General features: G+C 47.6%; 7 protein-coding genes across 11 annotated transcripts; 4 read left to right on the forward strand and 3 right to left on the reverse strand.

Annotated features, from left to right (window-relative positions):
• Nucleotides 1-209: 209 nt before the first annotated feature.
• TERG_07616 (diphosphomevalonate decarboxylase) lies at nt 210-1,507 on the forward strand (the record flags this gene model as incomplete). Its single annotated transcript, XM_003231952.1, has 2 exons — nt 210-280; nt 370-1,507. The coding sequence occupies 2 exons, from the start codon at nt 210-212 to the stop codon at nt 1,505-1,507; spliced, it is 1,209 nt and encodes a 402-aa protein (XP_003232000.1).
• A 179-nt stretch (nt 1,508-1,686) lies between these two features.
• Nucleotides 1,687-6,127, reverse strand: TERG_07617 (uncharacterized protein; the record flags this gene model as incomplete). Its single annotated transcript, XM_003231953.1, has 9 exons — nt 1,687-2,684; nt 2,744-3,023; nt 3,077-3,210; nt 3,267-3,541; nt 3,605-3,947; nt 4,016-4,169; nt 4,223-4,776; nt 4,834-4,926; nt 4,993-6,127. 9 exons carry the CDS (start codon nt 6,125-6,127, stop codon nt 1,687-1,689), a joined length of 3,966 nt encoding a protein of 1,321 aa, XP_003232001.1.
• A 439-nt stretch (nt 6,128-6,566) lies between these two features.
• Nucleotides 6,567-6,930, reverse strand: TERG_07618 (uncharacterized protein; the record flags this gene model as incomplete). Its single annotated transcript, XM_003231954.1, has 3 exons — nt 6,567-6,592; nt 6,657-6,689; nt 6,753-6,930. The coding sequence occupies 3 exons, from the start codon at nt 6,928-6,930 to the stop codon at nt 6,567-6,569; spliced, it is 237 nt and encodes a 78-aa protein (XP_003232002.1).
• A 267-nt stretch (nt 6,931-7,197) lies between these two features.
• On the forward strand, nt 7,198-8,450 carry TERG_12570 (uncharacterized protein). Its single transcript, XM_047751514.1, has one exon. It carries the CDS (start codon nt 7,371-7,373, stop codon nt 8,121-8,123), a length of 753 nt encoding a protein of 250 aa, XP_047607288.1. The 5' UTR covers nt 7,198-7,370; the 3' UTR covers nt 8,124-8,450.
• Nucleotide 8,451: 1 nt separating this feature from the next.
• On the forward strand, nt 8,452-12,183 carry TERG_12571 (uncharacterized protein). 3 transcript variants are annotated; one of them, XM_003231955.2, is made up of 4 exons: nt 8,452-9,362; nt 9,422-10,020; nt 10,078-10,643; nt 10,721-12,183. In XM_003231955.2, exons 1-4 carry the CDS (start codon nt 8,555-8,557, stop codon nt 10,899-10,901), a joined length of 2,154 nt encoding a protein of 717 aa, XP_003232003.2. In that variant the 5' UTR covers nt 8,452-8,554; the 3' UTR covers nt 10,902-12,183. The 3 variants fall into 3 exon arrangements, with proteins under 3 accessions (XP_003232003.2, XP_047607289.1, XP_047607290.1); XM_047751515.1 differs by having other exon boundaries at nt 8,452-10,020; XM_047751516.1 differs by having other exon boundaries at nt 8,452-10,020; nt 10,078-12,183.
• Nucleotides 12,184-12,536: 353 nt separating this feature from the next.
• Nucleotides 12,537-14,165, forward strand: TERG_07620 (uncharacterized protein). The gene is made up of 2 exons (XM_003231956.2): nt 12,537-12,720; nt 12,821-14,165. The coding sequence occupies exons 1-2, from the start codon at nt 12,645-12,647 to the stop codon at nt 13,690-13,692; spliced, it is 948 nt and encodes a 315-aa protein (XP_003232004.1). The 5' UTR covers nt 12,537-12,644; the 3' UTR covers nt 13,693-14,165.
• An 880-nt stretch (nt 14,166-15,045) lies between these two features.
• Nucleotides 15,046-16,381, reverse strand: TERG_07621 (uncharacterized protein; the record flags this gene model as incomplete). 3 transcript variants are annotated; one of them, XM_003231957.1, is made up of 7 exons in its annotated part: nt 15,046-15,498; nt 15,620-15,715; nt 15,795-15,910; nt 15,993-16,051; nt 16,115-16,137; nt 16,206-16,276; nt 16,342-16,381. In XM_003231957.1, 7 exons carry the CDS (start codon nt 16,379-16,381, stop codon nt 15,046-15,048), a joined length of 858 nt encoding a protein of 285 aa, XP_003232005.1. The 3 variants fall into 3 exon arrangements, with proteins under 3 accessions (XP_003232005.1, XP_047607291.1, XP_047607292.1); XM_047750420.1 differs by lacking the exons at nt 16,115-16,137; nt 16,206-16,276; nt 16,342-16,381 and having other exon boundaries at nt 15,795-16,061; XM_047750421.1 differs by lacking the exons at nt 15,993-16,051; nt 16,115-16,137; nt 16,206-16,276; nt 16,342-16,381 and having other exon boundaries at nt 15,795-15,896.
• Between the last annotated feature and the right edge of the window lie 1,559 nt (nt 16,382-17,940).

Raw genomic sequence — 17,940 nt, forward strand, 5'->3', positions numbered from 1 at the left:
TCAATAGTAGCGTTATTAGCAACCACTAGGTTTGGTTGAATATTTGGAGTCGGTCTGCTCCCTCCGAACGCCTTCATCCCAACCCCGCCAAAAAAAAAAAAAAAAAAAAAAGGACCCAAAACCCAACCAAGTAACTACCACCCCAACTTTACCCGCAGGCTTCTTCCAATTTGCACACAGGATTGATCCATACGGCCAGGAGACCGAAGATGGCTGCAGCTAATGACCAGAGAGTTTACCGTGCCAGCTCAACTGCGCCGGTCAATATTGCTGTTATCAAGTAAGCAGAGCCTCTGACCGGTGCGGGAGTGAAGCAGAGAAGCAAACCGTTCATGGACAATATCTAACCACCTTCAATTTCCTGTACAGATACTGGGGAAAGAGAGACGCCACTCTCAATCTGCCTACCAATTCCTCACTCTCGGTGACACTGTCCCAGAGCTCTCTTCGCGCATACACCACGGCATCATGCTCTTCAAAGTACCCCACCGCAGACGGCGACAGCCTCACCCTCAACAACAAACCACATAGCATCCAGGGCTCACCGCGAACTCTTGCCTGTCTTGCAGACCTAAGGTCTCTCAGGCAACAAATTGAATCCTCGGACCCATCTCTACCCAAGCTCTCTACCTATCCACTCCGCATTGTGTCTGAAAACAACTTCCCCACGGCAGCTGGACTGGCCAGCTCAGCTGCTGGATTTGCTGCTCTCGTACGCGCTGTTGCGGATCTATACCAGTTACCACAGTCGGCTAGTGAATTGAGCAAAATAGCCCGCAAGGGATCCGGCTCTGCCTGTCGTTCGCTAATGGGTGGGTACGTTGCATGGAGAGCTGGCGAAAAGGAGGATGGCAGTGACAGTATAGCCGAACAAGTTGCCCCCGAGAGTCATTGGCCAGAGATGCGAGCCCTTATTCTGGTGGTCAGTGGTGCACAGAAAGAAGTACCAAGCACAGAAGGAATGCAGTTGACCGTTGCTACATCAACCCTGTTTCCCAGCCGTGCTCAGTCCATCGTGCCGGAACGTATGACTGCAATTGAGAAGTCAATCCAGGAGCGCAACTTCGAGACCTTTGCAGAAATCACAATGAGAGACAGCAATGGTTTCCATGCCACAAACTTGGATACCTGGCCACCAACCTTCTACTTGAACGATACGTCTCGTGCCGCGATCAGGGCTGTCCATGACATAAATCGTGCAGCTGGACGCTCAGTCTGTGCATATACCTTTGATGCTGGCCCAAATGCCGTCATATACTACCTAGAAAAAGATGCTGATTGCGTCCTGGGAACATTCAAGTCTATCTTGACATCCGCAACCGAGGGCTGGGAATCGGCAGACATCAAGAACACAAACTTGCTCGAACAATCCATCGACCCTCGAGCGGCCGAGCTACTTTCCAGGGGTGTAGGAAGAGTGTTCCTGACTGGCGTTGGTGGTGGTCCAATTAGTAAAAAGGAGCATCTTGTCAGCGAGTCTGGCGAGATATTGACCATCGCTGCTTGATTGTGAGGCGTTTCCAATTTTTTTCTTTTTTCTTATACCTTTACTGATGGAGTATATCTTTCTAATAAGAAAAGAAATAAATATCGAAATATTCGTTTTCTCATGTTAGGCTATAACGTACAAGAGGCGGAAGCCGTATATACATTGCACATCATCCATTTGATTTTGGTCCCCTGTTTTTAACCACCCAATAAAGAGAGCTTCTTAAAAGCCTTGACCACAGGGGGTTCCCTCCCTTTGCCCCTGAGAGCTTCCATGCTCTCCAGATAAACTCGTTCCCCACTTGAAATCGCACCAGCAGGAGGTTCATCTTCCTTATCCTGCGCATCCGAACTGGCCTCTGCAGGGGTCTCGAAGACATCACTCAGACAATCCCTACACATACTCAAAACTTCATCAAGATTCTTCTCCACTACAGCTGCTCGTTCGCGCATCCCCCTTCTCAGCATTCCTTGGACCAACGCTTCCACTTCCTCAATTGAGCTGTTCACCTTCTCAATCAGCCGCCTCACGCTATTTACGAGGTATTCCTCTTCGTAAACAGTCCCTTTCTTCCCCTTTGCACGCCTGCGTTCTTCTCTCTTCCTCATCCGGCTACTAGCCCGTGACGTACTGCTTCCCCCAGTATATCGGGTGAACAAACTCCTACCTGCCATTGTACTTGCGTCCGTTGGCGCAAGAGAAATATTGTCAGGGATATCAACGTCTCCAGCGCCAGCACCAGTTGGGTCACCACCATAGAAGCCCAGAGGGTCAGCAGCGCGTTTAGCTCGCAATTCCTGTATCCGTGGCACCTGTGCTTGTAGTTGGCTTCTGCAGTCTGCTAGAAGTTCGGTCATAGTTCCCATTGCTTCTGTAAGGCCATGGTCAACAATTTCGGAGACTCGGTCTTGATGGTTGTGTAGGACAAGTAGCCGACATGCGTCGCCAAACTGAGAACCTTTGCAAAGCAGTCGTGCTGCGGTAGGAATATCATGAAGGTAGTCCGATTGAATACGTGCAGCGGAGACGTAGTCTTTACTTTCGTCTGTGAGCGTGGAGGCTAGGGATGTGGCTAATTCATTCATATCGGTTTCTGATAGCGGAACTAAGGCTGCACAGTAAAGTGATTCTCGCCACATATGTGCCAGTTTGTACGATTCATAAGCAGGCTTGAACATTCCAAGAGATTCGTAAGCTGTAGAAAAAAATTAGAATGAGCATTCATTTAGAGACAAGAGAAGGAGGGAATCTCACCAATAGCAGCTTCTTTGTAGTTTGACTGGTCGTATAGGTAGTCTGCGTGCAATTGGGTCATATCCCGCAAAAGCTCTGGCTGGTACTTATACAACTCCAATGCATCTTTATAAAGGCCATGCTTGATTGTGTACAATTTCAGATCATCATATGAGCCCAATGCATGTAGAGTCTTCAATGCTTTATTGAAACGACCAAGGTGATTGTCAATTTCAAACTTGCGTTGAAGCTCTGAAATACCATGTAACTTCTGAAGGAATGGGAGGTATTCTCTCGGGTCCTGAAATACAATTAGTATAGCATTTTATGGTTTCATACTATGTATTCACTTACTCGTTGAGCTTGTTGAGCCACCATCAACGTAAGCTCAAGATCATATAGACCTAGTGCATAATTGAAAAGTTGGTGGGCATCTGTAAGGAAGCACATATGCTCTACTGCTTCCTCTGCCTGTTCTGCGTTCCGTTCTGTTTCAGCGTTAGCTAGATACTACGAAATTCAGTATGAAGGGGTTGGGACGTACCGCGTAATTTGGCGACAAGGCTGAGCCCAGCATCAAGATCTGGGGGAGACTTGCAAACGTGCGAGGTGACCAGATTTTGAAGATTGGTATCAATTCGGTAAGAAAGGACGGCTATAAACGCATCACAGATCTTGTTCACTTTGTTCTCAGCTTTAGTTTTACCGAAGGAGATAGCCGGCGCCTGATCTGACCCGGGAGCGTTGCCTCGAGAGGCTTCTGTCGGCTGCGAAAGCTTAAGAGTATCCTTGTAAATTGTCTTCGTTACATCTTCGTTTCTATCATGAGATGTGGTTAGATAAATTGGGCCATGCAGTGACATAGACGGATAATAAACCTACCTTAGGCGAGATAGAAACTCGTCGATGAACTCGACCCTCTTCACTTGATCAAGGAAGAGCGGTATATTATCCAAAAATTGTTCGGGCATATAGTCATAGAGGATGTTCATATCCACCATCTGTGCTCTACAAACCAGGTAGGCTGATTTGTATTTCTTGTTTTCAATGTAGCCACGGATACCTGCCAGGACAAAAGCTCGAGGGTAGATTGTTTCTATATTCCCTCGAGGCATCTGCAGGGTAAGGCCGAGCTTAGAGGGCATGGCAGTAATTAATTTGGCTCCACGCTCAATGCTTCGGCACCTCTCATCCTCTTCTGGGGTATCCCCTGGTATTTCAAGATCTGCACCAAATCGTTAGATATATATATATATATATATAGCTTGGCTGGGTTAGGATATTTGGCTATACCATCAACTTTAGTTATGTGAACAAATTTAAGTAGATGCTGCGCAGTTGTATAGATCAGATGGGCAGAAGTCAGGAGAAAAGATGTAACGCTCTTGGTGAGCAATCGCTTATTGGCATACAGAGCTCCGGACCGAGAAAGCGTGAACAATATATCCTACGTCAAGTTAGCTAAAATGTTCAACATTCTGGATGGTATAATTTACTCACATCCCCGCTAGGAACTTGGATAGCACGGGCCCAGCTGGTGTCGGTTGCGGGCCCATCTTGCCATGTAATAACGGAAGAGTCCTCGGCTCCGTTGTTTCGAACAAAGCTATGACTTCTGACTCGTTTGCTCGGAGATATGTGGGCAATCCAAAGTTTCTCCTGCTCAGAATCGGGGAAAATAGAGGATATATGAACTCCCTCCTCAGGAAGAAAGACTGGTTTGGAAGCATTCGAATGTAACCCTGTCCACTCAACAACTTCTCCGCCAAATTCATCTTGCGTTACTACGTAGATATCGTCCTCACCAAGAAAAGCGATTAGCCTAGGGCGCCTGGACGGAGAAATGGCATGTGAGGAGTATAGTGTTGCTTCAAGGGGAGAGGTGGACTTGAGATTCCAAGTGTATATCGTAAATGAAGCTGCGCTGAGGATAGCAATTTTTGCGCTCGTCTTGCTAAACGCCACATCAATAATGTTTGAGTCATGGGTAAGCTCGCAAAGTGCCATCGGGGGAGGCACTGTTGCTACCTTCAACGGAGACAACTTTAAGGTGCCTATACAGATCGGTTAATTAATTGTCTTCTAGAGATAGACTAGTATATTTGACCTACATCCATCGATTACAGCGGTAGAACCAAAGTCATTAGGAATGATAGTCGAACCAGCCGCAACCTCAAATACCCAATCGGTATCAATCAACGAGGCTTCAAACGATGTTAGCAATTTTCTTGATACCCAAACAGAGGAGAGGATACTTGAACTATACATACTTGGCGAGCTTGTGGTGAAACGCATCGCTTTCTCGTGATGCCAGCGGAACGTGCAAAGTGGTGATGCCCCATCGATTGATAGTGAAATTTCTTGTTTGAGGTAGTAATGATAGTTTCCTGTTGTCCAAAGCTGGATCCTATCTTTGAACTGGACTGCAAGCACATTTGAATCAGCATTCCAGGCGAGAGTGATGTTGGATGCCCAGCTTAGTCGTTCCTCCTTTGATAACCGAAGAGTAAACTGGCCATGTCGCAGCCCGTTTCTTTCAAAGAAGACAACATCGATCCTATCATCAAGCCGTTGGATGCCTGCAATGAGATTGCCCGATGGCCGCCAGCTTAGAGCACCCTCTAGTCCGTCTACTGGCTCACTCACACTATCCAATGCACCTTCTCGAGAATAGACACGGATAACTCGACGAATGCCAGTCTCAATGCTATTAAGAGCGAGATATGCACCATCGCCTCTCCAGCTGAGAGTGGTTTTCCCGTCATCAAACTCGCTTAATTTTCCTTCGTCAACTTTCTCTGGCATTGTTGGATCTCGAAGAGCTTTCGCTCGTTTCCCCTGGAATTGAGTCTCTTTCTTTCCCCAGCCCACGGAGACATGTTGGGATATCTTGAGATCTTCCTGGCTTAAAGCAATATCCGCAGCGCCTTCAAAGTCTCTGGTCATGTAGAGTAGAGTGTTTGCCTTTGTAGAGATGGCCAGCAGCTCCTCGTCAGGAGACCAAGCGGCAGCAGATATACCGGCATCAACGCTGCCAACAATTTCAATCTTGTCCTCTCCTGGCTGAGGCTCTTCACGAACGACAATAATATCTCCTCCTTCAAGCACCAAGCATATTATCAAGGTGTCGGGGAAGTACTGCAAGGACAATATGCGATCACACTTCATGTCCGGGTTTGGGCAAGGCGCGTCCCAGGATGCAATTAGGGACATGTCCCCAGGCAGCGCCTCGGGATTGGCATCTTCATGCTGCAGCTTTCTCTTCAGCTCGATCACTGCGTTATCCTCCGCCGGACCAAATGCGCATATCAGCGAGTCCGTTGAGGCATCCCACGCAGTGGCGGCCAACGGAAGCCCACCGAGCAGCGGGACTTCCGAAAAACGAATATTCCTGAGGTTGCGCATCGTGACCGGAGACGAATCTTTACCATGCAGTAATTAATATAGAGCATGTAATCATGCTGCAGATGCTTATCGGTCGGCTATATTGATATTCATATTCTAGTTGGTGGTTTGTATGGGTTTTGGTTGCCAGGAAATTTTTACTTTTTTGTGTCCATCAAGATCAGCCAATGATCGCATCTCGAAAGACATCAAAACTACAAACGAGCAGAGCCGAGAGTCAACTATCCAGTACGCAGCCAACAAGGAGCAAATGTAGAGATAAGATAAACGTATATAGAGAGCAAAAGATATCGGAAGTAATACAATATTTTAATTCTGATTTAATCTTTATACAAGCTGACCAGGTATTCCGAGCCACCCATGATGCGATGGGGTATTTGTGAGAGATTCTAGGATAGCAACAAGGACTCGGCGTGGAAGGACGAGGAGGGAATCGAGATTAACGGGACTTCTTCGTTTGCCAGACTGAATAACGTACAGTGATTAGCAGTTTGAAACGTGTTGTCGAAGAGCATGCGTTGGAACTTACCGGCAATGGCGAATGGGAGAGTGAACCCGGTAACTATTTCAATAGGTTAACCAAAGAGCAGGCGACATTGCAGAGAGCGAAGATGGGAATGCTAACTCATGAAGCCCCAGTATCTGAGGAAGAAGAACTTGGTCAATGGGTTGAATGGAATGTTGGAGCGAGGGCCCTCTGGGTAGTGGAAGCCGGAGCCCAGCTGGGTGCGAGTTGAGTGGAAGCCTCGACGGCTAATGATGGAGGCGGCCGTGTTGGCGCGGATGGCAGAACGGGCAAACATCTGGAGAAGGCGTCAGCTGGCGTGTCTCTGTCCCTGAGCACGAATTGGCTGCGTACTTTGACTGTCGGCGGTGCTGGTGTCGTTTGATGTTTTCGGAGAATGTGAATAAAAGATGCTGGCGAGCTTCAAACGCATCGAACGATTTCGCCAAAAAGAGGCAAGTATGGTATCATCACGTGAGGATGAGGTAATTCGGTAACGGAGTAAGTTAAGTCCGATAGCTTTTTTTTTTTTTTTTTTTTTTATCCATATATATAATATATATTGGAACTTTAAAATTTATGATGGAGGGAGGGTAGAACATGCGCCTGGAAACAGATAGCTGGCAGAAGAGCAAGGGAGAGAAAAGCAAGAATTGGGACGCTGCGGCAGTGCAAAAGAGAGGCTCAGGCAGCTCTAGAGACGCTTATAGGCGCTGAAGCTGCTAGACTCTTAACGCAATGGACGACCTATTCGACGTGTTCGAGGACAAGCCGGGCTTGAACGATGCCACCAACGAGCCCCCCAGACCTAGAAAGGCCAGGAACAAGAAGCGACGAGCAAACGGAGACATCAAGTCAGAAAATGTAGCGACAGCCAACGGAACGGAGTCGCCAGAGCCGGTCGAGCCCGCTGGGGAGAAGAGTGATGCTGCAGAAGCAGAAGTCCAGGATGACCAGCCGGACATAAAGCGCCTGCGGGTTGACCAGGAGCCAGAGCCGGTGGTGGCAGATACCTTTGAAACTGAACAATCTCGTGAAGTTGCCGCGTCTGCTGGATTTCAGGGTCAGCAAGATGGGAAGGCTGTGGTGCTCTCCCATCAAGTACGACATCAAGTTGCCCTACCTGCGGGCTACGACTACATCCCCATCTCCCAGCACAAGCCGCCGGAGAAGCCCGCGCGGGTGTGGCCTTTTACCCTCGACCCCTTTCAGCAAGTCTCGATTGCGTCTATTGAACGGGAAGAGAGTGTCCTTGTCTCTGCGCATACTAGTGCTGGAAAAACCGTGGTTGCTGAATATGCTATTGCTCAGTGTTTGAAGAATAACCAGAGGGTGATCTACACGAGCCCAATCAAGGCTCTGAGTAACCAAAAATACAGAGAATTTGCGGCTGAGTTTGGTGATGTTGGACTGATGACCGGTGATGTCACCATCAATCCCACGGCTACCTGTCTTGTCATGACTACTGAGGTAGGATCACAGTGTGAATAATCAGTTGGACGCGGAGCTAATTTTCCTGCAGATTTTGCGGTCTATGTTATACCGAGGCTCCGAGATTATGCGTGAGGTCGCCTGGGTTGTTTTTGACGAGATTCATTACATGCGAGATAAGAGTAAGCATGCCTACCGTTCTTGCACAATGCACATGACTAACGTCTGCTTAAGCCCGAGGTGTCGTTTGGGAGGAGACCATTATCCTACTGCCAGACAAAGTCAGATATGTGTTCCTTTCGGCTACCATCCCGAATGCGATGCAGTTTGCAGAGTGGGTTACCAAGATGCACAACCAGCCATGCCACGTTGTATATACAGATTTCCGTCCGACCCCCCTTCAACATTATCTTTTCCCTGCCGGAGCAGAGGGCATCCATCTTGTTGTTGATGAGAAAGGTGTGTTCCGTGAGGAGAACTTCCAAAAGGCCATGAGCTCGATTGCAGACAGGCAAGGAGCAGACCCTGCGGATGCCATGGCTAAAAGGAAAGGGAAAGGGAAAGACAAGAAGACAAATAAAGGAGGAGACAAGAATGGGCCATCTGATATCTACAAAATCGTCAAGATGATCATGATGAAAAACTACCATCCAGTTATCGTATTCAGTTTCAGCAAACGAGAGTGTGAGGCTTTTGCTCTACAGATGAGTAAACTGGCATTCAACGATAACTCTGAAAAGGAGATGGTCTCTAAGGTTTTTAACAGCGCCATTGAGATCCTCTCAGAAGAGGATAGGGATCTACCCCAGATCCAACATATCCTACCCCTCCTCCGACGCGGTATTGGTGTCCATCACTCAGGTCTCCTGCCCATCCTCAAGGAAACCATTGAAATTCTCTTCCAAGAAGGACTAATAAAAGTTCTCTTCGCGACTGAAACGTTCTCTATTGGTCTTAACATGCCCGCAAAGACCGTTGTTTTCACAAGCGTTCGCAAGTTCGATGGTGTCAGCTCAAGATGGATAACGTCCTCGGAATTTGTCCAAATGTCCGGACGTGCAGGTCGTCGAGGCCTTGATGACCGTGGTCTTGTTATCATGATGGTTGATGAAGAGATGGACCCTCCTGTTGCCAAGGATATTGTTCGCGGAGAGCAGGACAAGCTTAATTCAGCTTTCCATCTTGGTTATAATATGATTCTCAATTTGCTTCGTGTGGAAGGTATATCACCTGAGTTCATGCTTGAACGGTGTTTCTACCAGTTCCAAAATACAGCTAGTGTTTCTGGTCTGGAAAAAGGTGAATATTTTATACCCTAAATTTATCTTATCTAACGATTTGCTAACGAACTTCATCAGAACTGGCCGAGCTCGAAAGTTCTAGGGATGCGATGACAATTGAAGACGAAGGCACAATACGAGAATATTATGACCTTCGACAGAAAATTGATACCTACAACTCTGATATGAGAGCTGTGATAACACATCCCAATTATTGCGTTTCGTTTCTCAAACCTGGACGTCTAATCCACATTAAATATCAGGACTATGATTTCGGATGGTCAGTGGTAGTCAACTGCCAAGCGCGAAAACCACCAAAGAACGCCCCGCGTGAAGAGTACGAACCTCGTGAGAGCTATATAGTAGACGTTTTACTACCAGTTTCAGAGGACTCTTTCCTAAAATCAAAAGGTGTTCAGCCCTTGCCACCCGGTGTCAAACCAGCTAACAAGGGCGAGCCTTCGAAGCTGGAAGTTGTTCCCGTCCTCCTCAACTGTATACATTCAATTTCTATGGTGAAAATCAAAATGCCCAGCAACCTAAAACCAGAAGAAAGCCGAAAGGCCGTCAAGAAGCAGATTATGCAGATCCAGCAACGCTTCCCCGATGGCTTGGCGCTCCTTGACCCCATTGAAAATATGAACATTACGGATGATGAGTTCAAGAGATTACTAAGGGTATGAAATCCTCCCACACTCTCTCATTGCAACGCCCAGTACTAAAATGAAACTTAGAAAATCGAGGTTCTGGAGTCACGCCTAATATCTAACCCACTACACAACTCTCCTCGGCTTCCAGAATTGTACGACCAGTATGCTGCGAAAGTGGAGCTTGTCAAGAAAATCAAGGAGACGAAGAAGAAGATCACCGAGGCCATGTCAATAATTCAGATGGATGAGTTGAAATGCCGCAAACGAGTACTTCGCCGATTCCAGTTCATCAATGAAGATGAAGTCGTACAGCTCAAGGCTCGAGTTGCTTGTGAAATCAGCAGTGGTGACGAACTCATGCTCAGCGAGCTATTGTTCAACGGTTTCTTCAACAATCTCACACCTGAGCAATGCGCCGCAGCACTAAGCGTATTTGTCTTCGAAGAAAATGCCAAGGACACTCCTGCTATTACCAATGAGGAGCTCGCCAAACCGCTCAGAGATATCCAAGCCCAGGCTAGAATCATTGCCAAAGTTTCCCAGGAATCCAAACTACCTGTGAATGAAGACGAGTATGTGAAGAGCTTCCGATGGGAACTTATGGAAGTGATGTTCGAGTGGGCAAAGGGTAAATCCTTTGCAGATATCTGGTAAGCTTCTCCATGTTCCGGAACTCCCATAACGTGCCAAGTTCAATCAGACAGCTGACTAGCTATTTCTCATGAAGCAAAATGACCGAGGTTTATGAGGGAAGTTTGATCAGAGCTTTCCGGCGCCTTGAGGAGTGTATGCGACAAATGGCACAAGCGGCTAAAGTGATGGGAAGTAGCGACCTGGAAACCAAGTTCGAAACCGCCCTCACACTCATAAAACGAGACATTGTTGCCGCACAGTCTCTCTACCTATGATAGTTTGTTACCACATCGTTACTGGCTGGCTGCTAGTTATTGACTTTTTGCATTTACTGCGACCTGAATTCTTTTCCTGGCTGTACACGGATTAATACATGTGTGGCGTTGGGTGTGCGGCATTCCACGTATTATAGCAAAAGTAAATGAAACATGTCGTTATACGGGCGAGGCAATATATGGCTGCCTGTTAATATTACTTTGATACATTTTTCTTTTCTTTTCTGCTCTTGTGCTTTCCCTTTAAAAATCATCTTCAGGGGCAAAAAGGCAAAAGTGACAAAAATAACTTTGCTTAGTCATAAATTTTTGGGCTGAGAACCCCGTGAAAAGCTTATTTTTTAGGTTATGACGTAATATGAGTAAAAAGGATCACAAAAAGTTTAATCAACACATGGAGAGAGCTGAAGTTTGGCTGTGGAAGGAGGAGAAAGAGAAGGGAATTTCGAGAATATTGCAAGAGATGTAAGGTGTAGTATTAGGATAATTACCCAATGCGTATGTTTACTTAGTAATTTTTGAGGAAAGACAGCGAATGATGAACCTGTATCTATATAGATCAAGCACTCTGTCATGATTATACACAGTATGTATGGAGATAAATACGATAATTCAATGGTATGCTCCGTTACATAGATAGTTGCCGACAATATCTGGAGACCCGGCCTTTCTATAATGAGAGAGCGATCTTGTTTCTCAGGCCATTTATAGAACCCCAAGGACTCCCTAATGCACAACAGTCCTTGGTGGCGATAGATTAGTCCTGGCTGGAACACCAATACCCTGGCCCAGAACTTGCCCTATAGCCGAAGTATTAAAGGTGCATATAATAACGGCTTGTCGTAAAACTAGGGATTTCTATCTCTTCGACAAAGAAAATATAAACCCCAACTAGAAGTAGGTTGCTGTGATTGCCGAGAAAGTGCGTGACACGCAAGGCAATTGAAGCCTATCACGGACAGCTAGTGTGCTTACGGAAGATCCATTGATGCTCGAGAACACATCATCAAGTGGTTATTAAAGGCTGGGACGGACGTACTTATATATTGACTCTGCCGTTTGTTTGGCTAGGCCGAGGATGACTTCGCCTCAGGGAAGGCGAACCAGCCATCCATGCAGAGTAAGAAAGTCAAGAGGCTGCTCTCTTCCTCTGAATCACAAGAAGCAGCCTGTCTTATCACCGTATGCCTTGCTACGCAGTCGGTAAGCGGCCAGTGGCTCCCCATGAATAAATAATACAAATAAACAGCCGTAACCATAGCTACCACACAGCAGTCCTTTAGCAAAGAGCCTCCTACTCCGAAGACCCGAACCACCAACGTCGTCACCCCCATGAGCGCCAGCAGTAGTAAGTAACAGCTGCCGCCTGCATCAGCAATAGCAAACAATACCTCTCTGGGTCTCTTCCTGATGCATGAGTCTGTATCTGTATCTGTATATGTATCTCTCTGTGTGTATTTTTGCCTTGTGTAATGTATGGTCACGCTGGAGCTAAGCTCGGGCCCTTCTCTTCCCCTTAGTGAGTTTAGCGTCGCTTTTAAGTCTGGTTCGCCTTTTTTTTTCTCGCTGCCAACTCAACGCAACCGCCTGACTTGCTCTTCTCCATCCTCGCTCTTCCGCTTGTCTTCCCTTCCTGTGCTGTCGACGTCTCCTACCAAAGGGCCAACTCCCGCAGACTCACCCAGCCGCTGCATCACGACCTCTCGTTAGCAGTCACTCCTTGCCGAGCAGCCCTCGGTGATCATGAACAGCCTGGTAGCCACACCGCCTGTTCCTCCTCACTTTTACGAGACTACTTGTCGCTCTGCATCATATTCCAGTAGGACTTACTCCGAGCGCACGCCTCCTCCCCCAGCACCTACAGGAAAGCAATATGATGGAGTTTGGTATGCCTGGCTGACTTGACTGCTTCACTACAGTGTCATCGACCAACGCCTCAGTGAACCGGAAGAGAAAGGCTGAAGATGACAGCCCCCCGAGCGACGATACTCGCATGTCTGCCTCGCCCTCAGGGTCTCCTGCCCTCCATCCACGGCCGTTAGCTCCCCGTCACCTCAAACGACCACGGCCGAACGTTTCAGGCCGGCCGCTGTCTCTCCCTCGGTTAATGGAGACGCTCGACACAGATGCTCTGCGGTCGGTGTTGAGGTCGCTCTGTGATCGTCATCCAGAGATTGCCTCTGAGGTCATGCACACTGCCCCTCGGCCCAGCGTCAGCGCCGCCCTCGAAGTCCTTAACAACTACCAGTCCACGCTGCAGTCCTCTTTCCCGCTGGGCGGGAACCCTTCCTCCGACTACGCATACAATCGAGTCCGCCAGCATCTTACCAACCTCCTTGAAGCCCTGAACGACTTTACACCCCATTTTCTCCCGCCAAATGAATCGCAACCGTCAACATCACTAAGTTACCTGGACGGTGCTACAGATATCATACATCAACTTCCGCGGTGGACGACGCCACAACACAATCTTGAGAAGTATGCAGCGTATGAAGAGATGAGCAAAGCATGGTGTCTAGTAATCAGGGAGGCAGCAAAGCGTGGAGGCGGTATCCAACTGCAGTACGGAGGCTGGGATCAAAAGCTTGCAAAGCACAACGAGACCGCCGGAGGAAAACTCCAGGACGCCGTGAATGAATTGAACCAGAGCCTTGGCTGGATCGGTGGCAACGTGGGCAACCCGTGCAATTCCAACGCCGGCAGCTCTCAAGGCGACATGTCGTCAATACGTCAACAGCTCATGTCAGGCACTTACGGAGCTGGCCTGCCGTTGAAGGTCGGGCCATGGTAATCCTACTCAATTCATCTCACCCTCCTTTTACGGACTGAGGCCCTTCCATTCCTCCCAATGGCGTTGCTTTCCACCATTTGCCTCCCCCCTTGCGTCGTGAAAGCAGACAACGTTTTGAGCAACCTTTTAATGAAACGATTACGATACCCATCTGTTAAATACTAGATCGAGTTTTTTCATCTGCTCTGTGGATACATACATCTTTTTTCCGCGTCCCACCCAGCCTTCATACATGTGGCAATGGCTTGCTATAACTTTATTTTCCGGATAACTATAACTGATGGCCCCTTTTTCTTCCTTTTCCTTTTTACCGCATCTTCCAAATACACTCTAGTTACCCGTTTCCACCATCCTACATTTCCTTTGCCTTCTAACGGTCTCACGATACTCATTCATACTATCTGTTTTCTTATCACATTTTCTTGGGTGCTTATCTCTGGGGAGGCTTTCTCATTTTTCTCATAATTTTCCTTCTGTTTTTTTTTTTCTTAATATTGTTTTCTATTTCTCTTTTTCTTTTATCCCTTATTTCTCACTTCATACTCTTTGTTTGGATGCCTCTCCTGAAACAGGTGCAAAGGCTTCGTCACTCGACTAATGTGTCAGGAGACGTTGACAGACGCTTGCATGCTCGGTTGATGCTCCCTCCTCATAACACATCAAGGTCTTGATGGGAGGATAGTTAGTACAAATAGTACGCCATACGGTCATTATGGTGGTACAGATAGACATAATAGAAAGAATCCCACGATAAAAAAGGCCCTTATTTCTTTAGCTATCGTCACTATGCCGAAAATAACTCAAAAGAAACCCATTGACAGAGAATTACTGTTGTTAAAATATCACCTTTTTCCATGAATGTTAAGATGGCTAATCTCGGAACTTTCAACCGGCTTAATGAGAAGGGGAGTAGAGGAGATCAAGAATGAAGTAGGGAGAGAAAGAAGATCCGTTAGAGCATAATATACTAAGCAAGGAAAAGTTCAGACAGTAGGAAATAGACAGTTAACAGTGAGTAGCAGGTGGGAAGGAAAATGGACATAGGAAAATACTTGGATCCCATGATACACCGGTTGGGAGCGGAAGCAGCTCTGGAGCGAAATAGGGAAAGGGAACGCTTGTGTGTGCATGGCCAACCTCTTCGGTCTGAGATGTATTAGGGCGCTGGTAAAAAGACGTGATGACTCCGACAAGACAGAACTTAAAACTTAGTGGTGGAAGGGGGGATTGGGAAAGGGGGAAGCAACAGGGGCGGAGAAATCAGGGGTTGTCAATCGTGACGCACGGCAGTCAGAGGTGTGAAAGAAACAGGAGGAGTTGGGAGAAGCATTCGAAATGAGGGTGGGTATGGTTCTAGAAGAAGATGTACGCTAGCAAGAAACTGAGAAGACAGAGACCAGCCACGGCTTGCAAAGGGACACCACCCGCCGCAGCCAATTGAGTAGGAGGTTGTGCTTGCTTGAGAGAAGATTGGTTTGTAGAAAGTTCTCCACCTTCGACAGGCTTCTTTCTCTGTCTCACTTCGTTATCGGCTATCTGCTGTTGTAGTTGTTTGATCTGCAGCCTTGCTTCCGCTAATTGGGAGGACAAAAGGTCGTCACTTGATTGAGAGGGCTCAACGCGAGTAGAGGAAGTAGCCATGCCGAAAGTGTTGGTCGGCTCAGATGATGGCTCGGGCGGGCTTTCATGCTTCATATCCTCGGATTTAGGAGGTGTGGGGCCACTACCAACGGTGCGCTGCACAACCGGGGTGGTAAACTGAGGCGCATGGGGAGAAGACTGGGCATGTGGCTCGGAATCAGGCTCCTATAATATCGAACAGTCAGTATGCATAATTTTCGCACGAAGTTGTAAATGAAGCTATGCTTATAGAAAAAGTAGTAGAGTGGAATGACGGAAGTCAATCGCTAACCCCGGGGGTACGCACCACTCCATTGGTATGCGAGTCGTCACTTGGTAGGAAGTTGACCCGGATTTTGCGCTCTTGAATAAGAGATTTGGACTTCTTTTCAACATCCTGCCACTGCTATATTGTAAGCGACCAGGTTTCTAACAATTCCAAGTATGTTCAACCACTCGGTTGGGGAGAGTGCAGTACACACAATAGAGGCAACATTCGAGAACTCCTTATCGGCGGAGACGGCAACAGATTGGACCAGAAACTTATCGCGGCATTTGGCATCAAGTGGAGGGTCTTCTTTCATGGCCTGAAGAAGAACTGTTATCGATTCGCAGGTTAATGACTGCGCACAACCAAGGACGTGGGGGAGGTGGGCTGGGAAATTTGCGGAGATGCGTACCCTGGACTTCAACTTGCTTCCCAGGCTCGATGCGGCCAGAATTAGGGCGAACACAGTAACTGAAGTCATCCGATTAGCACTCTTAGGGTGAAATATATGCCAGTATGACGGGTGCAGCTCACTGTTTGGGCGCAGTAGTTTTGACCTATATTGTTGGACAAATCGTAAGCAGCTCGGTCAAAATGACCAGCCTTGGAGCAGCAGAGTACATACTTTGAAGGCAACGGGATCACTGTTAGGATTCCGCAAGTAGAGAATCTCAGTGACTTCTTTAGTGAATGGGCCTATATTTTACAGGCGTTAGGCACAAATCGCGGGCTGTACCAGGTCTGCAAAGGACAATACATACGCTTGAAGCCGAGCTCGCCGGGTTCTATTTCGACCGACATGGTGACTGCTGTGGGAAGACAACTAGAACAAGTGTGGAATACCTGATCTCTGGTGGGAAACACGGGCTGGAGAGCGGTGGTGAAGTGGGTGATGCAGGTATAGTCGGCCTTGTTGGATCTTTTGATGCTGGCAAGTTGATAGACAGCCCAAGATGTCGCTGGGAGTGGCTTAGGTAAGACAAAGTCATGTGATAGGCTCTAACTGTGGAGCGGAGAGGGCTGGGGGACAGCTGGACATTATTGTTTGTGACACACCACCAGCAAAGAATAAAGACCGCCACGGACATCACATCAACCGGTGGCGGTGGTCCTCAAGCTATAAGCAGCAAAGCTAGAACTCATGGGAAGAGACTGGGGCCGTGTATATCATCGACATGCATGATTGGAGTTTGGGCCATGGTAGCCCTGCCATAACTAAACTCACTAACTAACAGGTTGCCTCTCATAACTACAGACAACCAACGCGACCAAGGAACAGGCTAACTACAAGCTATGTCTGCGGTCTATACCGATTTATTGGATGAAGTCCACGTCCCGGTGAAACCTGTCACTGCCATGTCGGACGATTCCTACAATACTAGCGTCTGATATACAGCCTTATCCGCGATTTGCAGAACGTTGCGAACACCCACTGCGTTGTTGCCGATTGCTTAAGCAATGCAACGGGAGCTGGATCTTGGTTCTATCGCCAGCAGGATATTTGCAGCAATTATGCAAGGCCGCTCCATCCCAGCGCTGACCCGATTGTATATTCGTCACCTGGGCTAAATAAGAGGAGCCCCGGTTTCGATAGGTCTGTTTGGGGAGGCTCTATCGCACTTTATTTAACCCTGAGATGATCCAGGAAGCGATGGAGGAAATAAGGAATATATGGGCTATACGGATGTCTTTTGTGGCCCCTTCTGCATAGGCGTCTGCTTTGTGTAGCTGCTCTGGATAGTGAAGTAAATATTTGTAGAGCCCAACAACTAGTTAGTTAGCAGCTACTCCGTAGAAGGCCCCAGAAATTGATGTTTTCCTATTACTTGCTTTTACTTTCAGGGTGATCATCATAACTAGTCAGGCTTAAAGGCAACTGCTTGGAAATCTTTAGTGGGGCTGTTCCTCAGTTCAACAACTACGCCAGCAGCAGGTAACTAGCTAGCTAGCAGATAACTAACCGGTAGTTGACCAGCTTGCGCTTCCATCATCAGAAGAGTTTCGCTTCCGAACATCAACTCCTGTCCTCCATTCTACATTCGCTGCTGCCACAACATCGCTGAGGATGCCTTCGGACCTGGAGCTTCTAGCCGACATGGGCTTTGACCCAGAGCGGGCCAAAATAGCAGTGTCTAAATCCGGCGGCTGTAAGTCAGGCCGACCCATGTTCACAGCATCAGCCTTCGAGTTCCTTAGGATCTTGGATGGTTTTGGTTTAAAAAAAAAATACTTGATACTGACATATTGTCTTTTTATTCAGTACAGGGGGCCCTCGAGTGGCTAGAAGCCAACCAAGACAAGTCGCTGGAAGAAATACAAGAGGAAACGGCCCAGAAACAGTCAGAAGCAGGAGCGTCGGA

The sequence above is a fragment of the Trichophyton rubrum genome, assembly GCF_000151425.1.
Source record: "Trichophyton rubrum CBS 118892 genomic scaffold supercont2.10, whole genome shotgun sequence".
Taxonomy (NCBI): Eukaryota; Fungi; Ascomycota; class Eurotiomycetes; order Onygenales; family Arthrodermataceae; genus Trichophyton; species Trichophyton rubrum.

Excerpts from the sequence above, each read along its gene's own strand:
- TERG_12571 (XM_003231955.2), top strand. The coding sequence starts at position 8,555 with ATGAGCTCGATTGCAGACAGGCAAGGAGCAGACCCTGCGGATGCCATG. Across the intron at positions 10,021-10,077 it reads AGTTCAAGAGATTACTAAGG|AAAATCGAGGTTCTGGAGTC; the intron begins GTATGAAATCCT and ends AATGAAACTTAG. Across the intron at positions 10,644-10,720 it reads AAATCCTTTGCAGATATCTG|CAAAATGACCGAGGTTTATG; the intron begins GTAAGCTTCTCC and ends TTTCTCATGAAG.
- TERG_07620 (XM_003231956.2), top strand. The coding sequence starts at position 12,645 with ATGAACAGCCTGGTAGCCACACCGCCTGTTCCTCCTCACTTTTACGAG. Across the intron at positions 12,721-12,820 it reads TCGCTCTGCATCATATTCCA|TGTCATCGACCAACGCCTCA; the intron begins GTAGGACTTACT and ends GCTTCACTACAG.
- TERG_12570 (XM_047751514.1), top strand. The coding sequence starts at position 7,371 with ATGGACGACCTATTCGACGTGTTCGAGGACAAGCCGGGCTTGAACGAT.